The 12,069-nt window shown below is 51.9% G+C and overlaps 1 protein-coding gene across 3 annotated transcripts in view; it reads right to left on the bottom strand.

The window, feature by feature from the left end:
• Window positions 1-7,137: 7,137 nt before the first annotated feature.
• The window catches only part of IQSEC1 (IQ motif and Sec7 domain ArfGEF 1), a 110,928-nt gene continuing 105,996 nt past the window's right edge, over window positions 7,138-12,069 (bottom strand). Inside the window, exon 14 of one of the 3 annotated variants that reach the window (XM_082662973.1) lies at window positions 7,138-11,300. In XM_082662973.1, the coding sequence (XP_082519099.1) occupies window positions 10,761-11,300 (540 nt within the window). In that variant the 3' untranslated portion in view covers window positions 7,138-10,760. The remainder of the gene's footprint in view (window positions 11,301-12,069) is intronic. The other 2 variants (XM_082662974.1, XM_082662975.1) reach the window with 2 other exon arrangements.

Genomic DNA, 12,069 nt, shown 5'->3' with positions numbered 1-12,069 from the left:
TATCTTTGCTTAACTCTGTGAAAGGACACGTGGGAATGATCAACCCAGAAAGGAACACAAATGGTTACATGGAGCCCCCAGGATGGAGATAAGGATGGAGAGAGCAGTGAAGTGACAATTTCTGAAAAGAGCTTTGCTTTTTTTCCTTTTGGCCATGTGGCTTGAGGGAGCTCAGTTCCCTGACCAAGGACTGAACCCGGGCCACGGCAGTGAAAGCGTGGAATCCTAACCACTAGACCACGAGAGAACTCCCCTGAAAACAGCTTCTTATGCGGTTTTGACTTTCAAACCGTGTGTCCAAGAAACAATTAAAATAACAAAAAGCAAACCTTAACCGGTCTCACCATAGATCCACCATCACTAAGGACTAGCTGGTCCACTTCAGAGGTGGAAGGGCTTCCTGAAAACGCAGTTAACATACTCCCGGGGGGAAGGACCCCAAAAGGACAGGTTCTGTATTACAGGGTGCAGGCCACGCTTTGAGCCAGCGTCCACTGTGTGGTGGTGTCACCCCCATGGTCAGCACACACAGGTGCAGAAATGACAGGCAGGGTGGCTCCTCTCACCATTACACCCAAGGGCCTGCGCACAGAGTTTTTACATCCCATCCCAGCAGCTCTGAGCTCTGCATGTTTGGAGGTCTTAGATCCTGGGAGGGTGGGGGTGGGCGCTTCCACCGGAGGAAATGGAGCGATGGTCCTGCTCAGAGGGAGGTGGGACGGCCACCTGGCCCCTGGGCTCCCTGTTGCCCCCAAACCACCAGGAAGCAGTAGGGTTTACTCTACTGGCTGGACGGGTAGGTCCCAATGACCAAGGGGAGCGTGGGCTGTGGCCACACAGTGGGACAAGAAGGGTTATGTCTGCAACCCACGGGGTCCCCTGCGGCACCTCTTAGTATGTCCATGCGCAACAGCAACAGCTAACGCAAAACTACAGCAACCAAAACAGGGAGGACGCTTGAAGACTCGGACCACTCGGCATGATGGTTTGACTCATTCCCCCAGACACGGAAGCCTGGCTGGGTCATGGAGTACGGTTGACCCCTTAATATCACGGGTTTGAACTGCGAGGGTCCACTCATATGCAGATATTTTTCAGTAGTAAATACTACACACAGGGTGGGGTGGGGAGGGTAAATTAGGAGGTTGGGATTAACACATACACACCACTGTACATAAAACAGATAATCAAAGGACCTGCTGTCCCAGGGCACTCTACTCAGTACTCTGTAAAGGCCTATATGGGAAAAGAATCTGAAAAAGGATGGATCTATGTATATGTATAACTGAATCACTGTGCTGTACACCGGAAACTAACACAACTTTGTAGGTCAACTATACTCCAATATAAAACAAAATTTAAATTAAAAATTAAAACAAACAAAATACTACAGTACAACACAGTCCGAGGTTGGTTGAAACCACAGATGTGGAGGGCCAACTATAAATTATAGGTGGATTGACCCCGACATTGTTTAACGGTCAACTGTACATTAGTTTACATTTATGCGACATTAGATGTTTGCTATTGCTTTATTCGCACTTCTGCTTTGGTTGTCTGTAGATCTGTATTTATGCAGGCTTTATCTGGTTTAGAAAACGTTGCTACAGTCAATTCATAGAAAATAATTTGTAAGTTTTCCTTCCATTGCTGTGATCTGAAACAGTTTAAGTAGCATTGAGATGATCTGAAATTTAAAAGTTTGCAAGAATTCCTCTATGAAAGCAATACGGACCTGGCAAGGTTGATTACTTTCTTCTATTTCTCTTACGGATATTTGTCTGTTTAAAATCTCTGTCTCTCCAGGGGTCAGTTTTGTCTAATTATCCATTTTGTCTAGGTTTTTCAAATTTATTTGCATAAAGTTGTTCAAAGTAGCATTGCTTTACATTTTTTCCTTCATTGTAATCGTTTCTTCCCTCCTATCATTTCTTATGCTGTGTGTTTGTGCTTTCTTTTCATCTTGATTTGGTCACCTATAGGTTAGGCAGCTTTGTTTATCTGATTCTCTGACAGCACCTCGTTCGAATAGGGCCCTTATTTTAGCGGCTCCTTTCTTTCCCTTCGTCACCAGGCCTCCGGGAACCTCCCGTTTCCAGGGTGCTTCCCTCTTCTCCGGAAGCAGGGCTTCTGCACCTCTGGCCTCAGAACTTTCTCAGTCTCTCCCCCTTGATTCCGAAGCGGCCAGTACTCTCACCCACCGGCCCTCACGTTTCCTCTGAGGTCGGTCTGTCCTTACGGGTGTGAACCCTAGCTGATGACGTTTCCTCTATTCGTGCAGTCCTCACCTGGCTCTACATTCTGGTGTGAGATTCCCTGGCAACTCTGCTAGTCCAAGATGTTTGTTTTCCCACTGACCTCTCATTGAGATTTGTGATCTTTGGTCTTTCCTGGTTACACTGTAGGTCTGGGCTATAGGTGGTTTTGTTTGTTCTTTTTCTGAACAGTTCTCAGGATGTGGGAAGAGATTCCGATTTAGGTGGCCTCCATTACCCCCTGGTGGGTTTTTTTTTTTTTTTTTTTTTTTTTTTTGCGGTATGCGGGCCTCTCACTGTTGGGGCCCCTCCCGTTGCGGAGCACAGGCTCCGGACGTGCAGGCTCAGCGGCCATGGCTCACGGGCCCAGCCGCTCCGTGGCATGTGGGATCCTCCCGGACCAGGGCACGAACCCGTGTCCCCTGCATCGGCAGGCGGACTCCCAACCACTGCGCCACCAGGGAAGCCCTCCCCCGCTGGTGTTTTTATTTTAGAATGTTTTATTCCCTATTAACCCCACGGAAGATGACACCTGAAGAGCTTTAGTCCCCATCTTTCAGATTTAGATGGGACTTTTTCCATATAGGACACTGGTCACGTCGTGGAGGTGCAGGTGGACCGTGGTCAGAAGTAATAGAAAGGGGAGAAGGCAGTTCCCTAAAAGGGCCTTAGAAGTCTCAAAGTACAGGTCAGAAATGGGGAAAGCATCCTTCATGGCAGCCGGTACATCTTTACTGCAGACCCACTCAGTGCTGAAAGGTGAGGTGGGTTCCCGCGGGAGGGGAGCACTGAATGAATACACCCAAGGAGAGGCTTCTCAGGTGATGCCGTGGCTGCCCTGGGCCACCAAAGTGGTGTCACTGTTCATCCCAGGAGCTCTGGCCTAAAGTCAGACTCAGGGGTGCCCCACTCCCCCAGGCCCCAGTCCCTACCAGAGTCACCAAATCTGCTCAGAAACCCTATGATTTCCAACCATCTGTTCCTTATTCACCAAAACAACACTATCTGATGGCAAGCACATCAGAGGCCACCCATACGATGGGCCAGTGTGCAAACGTCATCAACTGTTGCATCTTTTATAACATCAGGATATATTAAGGAAATACAATTTACACATACAAACTTCAACAAAACGGTATGCTGTAGAACGCAACAGAGTTCCACCGCTACAGACGTTTGGGGAACGTGGCACAGACTATCTTTCGGAGACTTACAACAAATGTCATCTTTCTAAGAGGCTCCTGAAACACAGCAGGACCCTATGGCCCTTGCCCTCCATGTCCTCAGCCTGAGTCTTGTCTGTAGAAAAACTTTAGCCAAAGAGTAAGTTTAATCAGAGAAGTGAGAAAATGCAGGAACAGAGGAAAACAGTCAAAGGAGACCAAATAACAATAGTCATTAAACAAAGTCAAGGACCTTTAGTTCCTCCTCAAGGGTTATAGATAATATCCTGAACCATATCCTGCGAGCTGTCTTATAGATACTGAAACCTCCACTAGGTGGAAGAAGTGAACTACATGATGACCAGACCACAGTCATGACATAAGCTGTCACAATTCCTGGAACTGGCCTCAAAGAAATGGGAACAAACCGACCCTGGAACTGAAGACTAACTGTACTTAAAACAATCAAGATGATGCTGACCAGGCCACTGCAGGACTGATCTCAAGACGACTGTCAGAGCTGACTGTGCTGTTTCTGCCTGGAGCCCCCTCCCTCTGTCTATAAAAGCTCTTCTCCACTGATTGTCATGGGGGAGGGAGTTGACCTTTGGACAGGCGTCTGTCCCCCACCATCCCCTCCCATGCTGGCCTCCGAAATAAAGCAAACTTTCCTTTCCATTAACCTTGCCTCTTTATTGTCTTTTGAGCTGCGGGCAGCCGGATCCCACTTTTGGTAACACTCTGAGACGTCCTGCAGGACAGAGACAGTTTAACTCTGATCAGACCTGGCGTCTCCTAGATGGCTTCCAATGTGAAACTCTTTCTTCACGAGGGGCACCGAATAACACTTACAGACTGTTTGGGACACACATCAAAGATCCGAACTAATAAAGTTACCATAAAAAAAAAAAAAATCTGAACTAGGTAACCGAGAAACATGCCCAAAGACAGGGTGGGAAGGAGGGAGACTAAACGCTCAATTATAACTGTTTTGGCGTGGTGGGATTGTGGGTGATTTTTCCCCCCGCTTGTTATGAATCTATTCTTTCCAAATCCTCTGAATGTTAAAAACATGTTTGATGACGTTAAAACACAGTGATTAAAAGCCTCCAGCCATCGCCTAAATTATTCCTTGAATTAACAAGGAAGCGGCAGGACCCAGTCTTTCCCTGCCTCTGGCTCGTGCCGCTTCCCTAGGTCTCTGATCTCACCGTGAACCACCAAAGTGCATTGTGCATTTCAGCACTAAGTCTCCTTCTTCGGGCGTCGGTACTCATCTATTCACTCAACGAACACTGGCTGAAGCCCTTTGTGCCACGTGTTAGGATTACAGCTGTGCAAGGACCTGACCTTGTTGATGCTTTGGCAGTGGAACAATCACATCACTGAATATACAAGTATGCAAACGCATTGCAGAGAGGGTAGTGGCTGAGCTGAAATTTGATGCAGGAAATAGAAGCTAACTCAACAAAGATGCAAGGAAGAGCATCCTACCTTCGGGGAACGGCCAGGGTCATACTTGCACAGGCCCGGAGGCAGGGGGAACACGGCTTCCCTGGGCGTCTGAAGGGCTAGTGTTGCTGGAATGAAAGGGGACAGCGAGGGTCAAGGGCCAGACCATGCAGGCCTCACACAGCCTACGTCAAGCGTCTTCTGTTATTTTCTTTTTAATGGCTTCAAGCAGGCAGCATCTTAAAAAGACCCTTCTGGTGCCAGTGGAGAACGGGGTCGAGGGACCCACCGTGGAGATCAGGAGCCCAGGTACCGACCGGGTGACAGACAGACAACGGCCTGACGGCAAGTGAGAGATGTGAAGAGGCACAGATAGATTCAAGAACACACAGGAGGTAAAAATCAAGAGGGCTAGGGACTTCCCCGGTGGTCCAGTGGCTGGGACTCTGCGCTCCCAACACAGGGGGCCCGGGTTTGATCCCTGGTCGGGGAACTAGATCCCGCATGCACGCCGCAACTAAAGATCCCACATGCTGCAACGAAGACCTGGCACAGCCAAATAAGTAAATATTATTAAAAAAAATCAAAAGGGCTTGGTGACAGCACAGACTTGGGGAGTGAGGGAAAGGACAGGTGTTCCAGAACAATTCCTAAATTCTAACTTACACCCCTCACAGGAATGCTATTCATCAATGCGAGGGGCCCAGGGAGGCCCCAGCTCCACGTGTGTGTCCGTGTGCGACCATGGATTTGGTCCTCCTGGAGAGAGTTGCTACTGAAAGATCCAAGGGATGTGGATGTTGGGAGCAGAGGTCTGGTCTGGAGATTCGAATTTGGGAATCTCTATAGGAAAACAGAAAGCCAGCCGAAGCTGTGGGCTTGTGTGACGTTGCCGAGAAGTAGGAAGAAAGGAAGAAGGCTTTCTGCGTCCCTGAGTCCAACATGTCATGGCTCCGGGACGGGTGTCAGCCTGCAAAGGAGACACGGGAGGAGCTCCCCACCTCCTCCCCCGGAGAGGAAGGAGAGAGTGTGCGACCAAAGACACCACATGTTTCACGAAGGGACGTGTGAACAGCGTTGAAAGCTTTGAGAGGTCAAATAAAACGCGGGCTAAAGGACACGGGCAGTGAGCAGGAAACAAGCTCGGAGAAGTTTCACTGTGTCACCTGCATCCCCAGCTAGATTCTCGGTGGCAGGAGCAGCAGAGCACCAAGCGAACAACTGTCCATCAGTTTGGGAGGCTGACGATCTACACACCCTCAGATCAGCCAGTGGTTCTGCTGTGACCCCCGCCCCCTTCCAACCACCAATTCGTTTTCGGATGCATCTTGACGGGAGCAGTCCTGTGCTGGCCACCGGACACACAGAAGGGGACCACATGCACCCTTTGCCCCAGGAGCTCGCAGTCTGCTGGGGAGACAAACCCGAAACCCAGAGGACGGTCGCGCCGCAGCACTGGCTGAGCGGCTCGGGTGCCCCGAGCGGCAGGTGTCAGCAGCCCCGTGTGGTGGCATCACACGCTGAAGCAGACCTAAGTATTCCCAGAATTCCGGGAACCAGCTCCCCTCCCTCGGAGGCCCCCGAGGGCCTGGGAGAGGGACGGCCTCCCCGCTGCAGAGACCTGAGACCGTCTTCCCATAGGGACCCACTTCTCTGTGAAGGGTGGGCCACAGCCCATTATGGCCGCTGACGTCAACCTCTTTGTGTTTCCCACAAATTAGGTCTACCAGTCTTACTTGGTTTTATGATACGTACTGAAACTTTTAAGGGGTATTCTCTGGAACTGAATTTGGCTCGAGGAAAGGAGAAACAGTACAAGCCAATCACGTTCCCACAGAACGCCTGCTCTCAGCAGCATCGGAATTCCTTCCCTGGCTTCCACATCATGTGATGGGGTCCGGGCCCTTGGGTGCTTCTCTGCCCCCACCAGTCGCTCCCAGCCCACCTGCACACTTTATACGGTCCACCTCCTGTCTCTTTCTAACTCAACGAAAGCACAAAATTTTGTCGAAAGTTGCTAGAAATTATAAATACCTCTGAAATCTTCTACCAGTGCCTACGTTGTGACGCGTACCTTTATCTTAAGCCGTCCATCAGCATCCTCAAGTTAACGTCTTCCCGGAAAGCCGGAGCCCACAGCAGTCACGACAAGGGATGGGCCACCCTGTCACCTGGAGATCTCTGTGTGTGGCCAACAGGGAAACTGCTGGACTTCCCAGAAAAAGTAAGAACTCGAGGGTTTTGAAGCATTTATTTGATTTCTCCAAGTGATCACAGCTATGGTTTTACATCAGTAGAGTCTGTTACTACTTACACACAGAACGCATAGGAAAACAAAAGCACTTCTTTCCTCCCCAAAGTTACATCGTGGGTGCCGGGCTTCCTGCGAGCGAGGCGGCCCTTGAGGTCTGAAGAGCCTGCATTCAAGACCTGGTTCTAAGTGTGTGAAACGACTCGAGGTGAATGACAGTGCCCCAGAGTAGATGGTCCCACACACGACCTTGGCATGACCGCAGGCGGGTCACACGGTGACGCCCTCCCTCCCGCCCTCGCTGTGCCCATTCACCACCCTCACCTCACGCCGATTCATTCTGCAACCCGCTTCCTGGATTACTGTTGTTGTATTGAAAATACTTACAAAAGGACTCGTTTTTCAGGCAGGAAGGGTGATGGTATTTTACAACGGACTGTAAGATGCATGCTTACCTGTAGCGACATAGCTTCGTACGGTGCTGAGTCAACACCTAGGGTCATGTTTAACATCTGCTGTCTTTTCTTAAAGAAAACCAAGAGGTTTCTGCTACATGCAGTGCGAGATGGAAAAATCGCTCTACACAGGATGACTGAGGATGTTTTTAAGCAAGATGTGCACATCATATTAGGATGAACTTTATTTTTACATTGTTGTGCAATCCATTCATAAACTTAAAAAGAAAAAACAAACATGATTTAATTGTTGTCCCAGAAAAGATGTCTGTGACGGTACCAACTGCCTTCTCTAAGGGTCACCTGCTGAAATAATTTGTGACGTGAGCAAAATGCCCCACGAGTATCTTGACAGCGAGAAAGGATGACACACATCCCGGGGATGCTCAGCCTCCCACCTCCTGTGCCAGGGCGTGAACCACAGGTGCCCACAGCTGCGGCTCTGCGACGGGCTGGGATCCCGAGAGCGCAGTCTCGAGAAAGCTACATGGGGCCACAAGCTTTCCAGGAGCATCTGCTTCCCAAACGAGTTCGGGGCAGCCTGGCTCCAGACTCCTCCAGGGAACAGTGTACCTTTTGGGAACACTTATTCCATGACAAGTTTGGAAATGAAACACAAAGACTGATGAAACCTCACTGACCAGAAGTCAGTCCAGCAGAAAGTTGGGAACACAGGGAGAGACTCCCCCCACTTTAGGGACCCAGCCCGGTGACAGTCTGGAGGTGGGGGTCCCGAGTGGCCTGCAGAGAGAGGGCACCCTTCCCACCGGCTCTACCCAGCTTGGCTCTGTTTCCATCAGTGACTGCCCTTCGGGAAGGGCGACCTGGTGTCAATCAGCCTGGCTGCATCTTTTCTGGAACAACCTGGAGTTTACAGTTAGATCCTACGATTGGTACAGAGGGTGAAGAAAAGCCGACATACTTAATATGTTATCACTTTACTTCAACTATTTGTCAACAGTAACACTGGGAGAGTTTGCAAATACACAGAACACAAAGTGTGGCCTCGCGCCTGGCGCCAGAGGACATGCAGCACAATTCGATTGTTCCCTGTCATCACAACGCCCTTTAAACCACAAGACAGAGAACGCCTCGGGAGCGGGACTCTGGAGGGAAACCAAGGAGTTTCGGGGTCCGCGGAACCGGGGAGCCTCCCACCAGCCCGGCCTGGACCAAATCAGACACGCCCGTGCTTTTCGTTTCTCTCTTTCTGAGCAGATGAGAGAGAAGGACGACACGGACGGGAAGATAAAGGCGGGCAGGTTAAAGTCACACTTCTTTCAAAAAAGGAAAAAAAAAAAAACCAAAAAAGCTAAACTCTAGATTGCTGTACTTGCTCTCTATGGAGATTAACAAAGTGCTCGGTTTGCAGATTTGCTGGTTTGGTGACCTGGATGATGCGACAAAGGGGGCGGTGGGCGGGCAGAGCCCCGGCCGCCGCCAGGGTGGGCCCCCCTCCGTCGTCCCGCTGCCGCCTGTCCAGAGCCCCGCGCCCGCGGAGTCCCGCGCCAGCTTCGCCCTTTCTGGAAGAGCTCCCTGCCCGGCAGGTGCCGGGGGCGATCCTCGGGTCCACGGCTTAGGAGCACAGCACTGGCTGCTGCAGTGGCTCGAAGGGCTGAAACTACAAAGTACGGCCCGTGGGTGACTCAGGCACAGAACCAGGCGCGTGCGGCGCCAGCCCCGGGGGAGCGGATGGTGTCACCACAACATGGAAGCGACAAGAGCACAGCGGAGAGTCATGTGATGCCCCGGCAGCCGCCTGACCGTGAGGAGGTGGCGGGGCCGCACTGGCGGGGCCGGGCACTCGTCGGCTGGGGTCAGATGGGCCACGGCGATGACACGGGGGTCGTGCTAGCACACGGCCACATGGAATCACGATGATCACGGCCACCACTCAGAAAACAAAACGGGAAACACACACACCGCCCTGGGTTGCTAAACGCTAAGAGGAGCCTTCGGGTTCCGGGGCGTCTGCCTGCTGCGGTTGGAAACAGGATGAGGGAGCTATGGTGCTGGGGACACAGGATGAGTTGGTCGTTTTCATGTTGGAGATGAATACCTCGGCCGTGTATGGGGCCCCCCGCAGAGGGCTCTGAATGAGTGTGCATTAAATCAAATGCATACAGAAGAAACATGGATCATGGAAATTCACAGTTATTGCAGCCATTAAAGTGTCTAAGAATCTGTAACCAATAGTCCAAGGCAACCAGTTCTTAACTAGCTGTCTCGAGTTGCTACTGTAGAGTTTACTGCATTTTATCTATTTGCTTACCTGAAATAACAGAGCAGTTATAATACTGATTACTTATGTTAGTCTTCTGTTAATAAAATAAGGATTTATACAAAGCAGTATCGGACTTTTAAAACAGTTAGATGCTATGTTACTTGGCACAGTTAGTAATGATCGTGTACAGATCTCCGCCAGTCCTAGGGGGGCTTCTCTTCTTTTTATGAAAATACGGAAGAATATGAATTTTGTCCCTAGCATTTAAGTTTTTGGCCTACCCTCTCACACGTTTGCCTAAGGTACTGTCTTCCTAGCAGGTAAGTGGAGCTCCTTGTAAAGTCTATATTGCTAATTTCGTGGACTGAAACGTTTGCCTTTCACACACAAATACTACCTATACAGTATATATATGTATATATTTATATATTTATATATTTATATTATATAAAGTTTACTTACGTATTTTCATCAACCATATCAGGTCTACTTAATTTTTGCCCATTGTCAATAAAAGAGCAATAATGCAGCAAGTTTTGGGTTTTTTGTTTGGTTCTGTCTCTGGTTTTTTGTGTCGTCTCTTCTTTTCCTAGGCTGGGTTCTCATCTGCGTGTATAGTGAGGGAGCAGAGAGCTGAGGGCTGCAGGTGGGGGGTCGGGGCGGGGAGCTCAACATCTACTTGGCCGGCGGCACTGTTTCAGGGCTGATGGTGGCCGAGGCCCACCTCCCGGGCTGAGGTGGATGGAGCCCGGGGCGCCACCACTAAATGAAACTGGGGGCGGGGGGGGGTTTGTTCCCTGTGACACAAGCCCCGGGGCTTGGGGGGCTCCATCCGGGCCGGGAGCAGACGGGGAGGTGGAAACAGAAAGTGCTCTGGGGCTGGTCTGGGGCCGCCACCCCTGGGCGCGCCTGTGTGGTGTGCACTTGCTCTGAGGGGCCCGGGACCCCCGCCCAGGCTGTCTACACAATTGTGCTGATGCCGCTGGGTTTGGCCTTGCTGCCGGGGAGGGGTGGCGGGGCAGGGGGCTGCCCGTGGTGGTGCACGGCATGGCCCACGTGGCCCGGGTGGCCGACGTGGGCCGAGGGCAGCGGCGGGTGGCTGTGCGCGTGGGCCCCGTAGGCGGGCTGCCCCCCATGGGGGCCGTGGTGGTACTGGTGTGCGTGCTGGATGTGCTGGGGCGGGTGGTAGTGGTGGTGGTGATGGTAGGGGGGCGGGTTCTGCTGGAGGGGGCAGTACTGGCCGTGATGCCCGTGCACTGGTGCCTGCAAGGGGCCTTCCGTGGGCCCCTGGGGGTGGCCGGACGAGGGATGAGGCGGGTGGGGGGGCGGCTGGGGAGGGGCTGGGGGCAAGTGGGCCTGGGGAGGGGGCTTCCCTCTCTTACTCCCAAATAGGGAGCCCAGGAGGGAGGAGGAGTTGGGCATGGCCTGGTGTGGGCGAGATGGACAGTCTCGTGTTGATGCAGCTCTCCGGCGCATGTGAGGACTGCTAATGATGGACCCCTAAAAAGGAAATTCATAGAAACCAAAATTAAAAGAGCTTAGAGCACTTACATCAGAATGATTCTTAAGAAATGTCAAAAAAAAGTTCGCCCACTGACTGCTAAGCCTTAGTTCAACTCGCTAGCCGCAGAGGCCGGGCCGTGTGAGGCTGGACTCAGGCGCCACCTCCAGACACTGCCGTGCAGGTCGGCTGGGGGGGCCAGGAGGGGGCCTTTGGGGAGAAAGGTTGGGGGGGGAACGCAGCTGCTGCGGGTCAAAGTTGACCTCTGCTCTTGGCCTGATGAGCACCCTGTTGCCGGAGGCGGCCGGAGCTTTGAGATCAGAACCGTGTGTCTGCGGGTGTGTGTAAGCGGCGTGTGCTGGGTAGGGCGGGGCGGGCGAGCTGCGTGCAGGGGAAGGGCCGGTCCTGCCGCCTCCTGCCCTAAGCTCTCCTGGGTCCTCTCAACGTCCGAGGGCGTGTGCTCTGCCTGTGCCGGTCCCGAGGTTTCTGGGGAGGTGGTGAGGGGGACAGGAGGGGCTGGGCACCGCCTAGGCATTTCACTGCGGCTACCTACTGCAAACCGAACACGGGAAAGGAAGGAAACAGAAAGGTCTGCAAGCTGAGGTTAGATGTGAACAGGGATATCGAGATGGCTGGAGGATGAATGAAATCTCATGAAATCCACACTGAATTCCTCTCGCTCTCATGGCTCTCCTCCCCCGAGCTAGCTGAGCAATTCCGTGGTGCCCTGACTGCAGACACACAGCAATCGAACCTCCAGGAAGGAAG

This window comes from Grampus griseus (assembly GCF_964374135.1).
Source record: "Grampus griseus genome assembly, chromosome: 10".
NCBI lineage: Eukaryota > Metazoa > Chordata > Mammalia > Artiodactyla > Delphinidae > Grampus > Grampus griseus.
The sequence above is the reverse complement of the archived record's forward strand: the minus strand, read 5'-3'. Positions and strand labels throughout refer to the sequence as shown.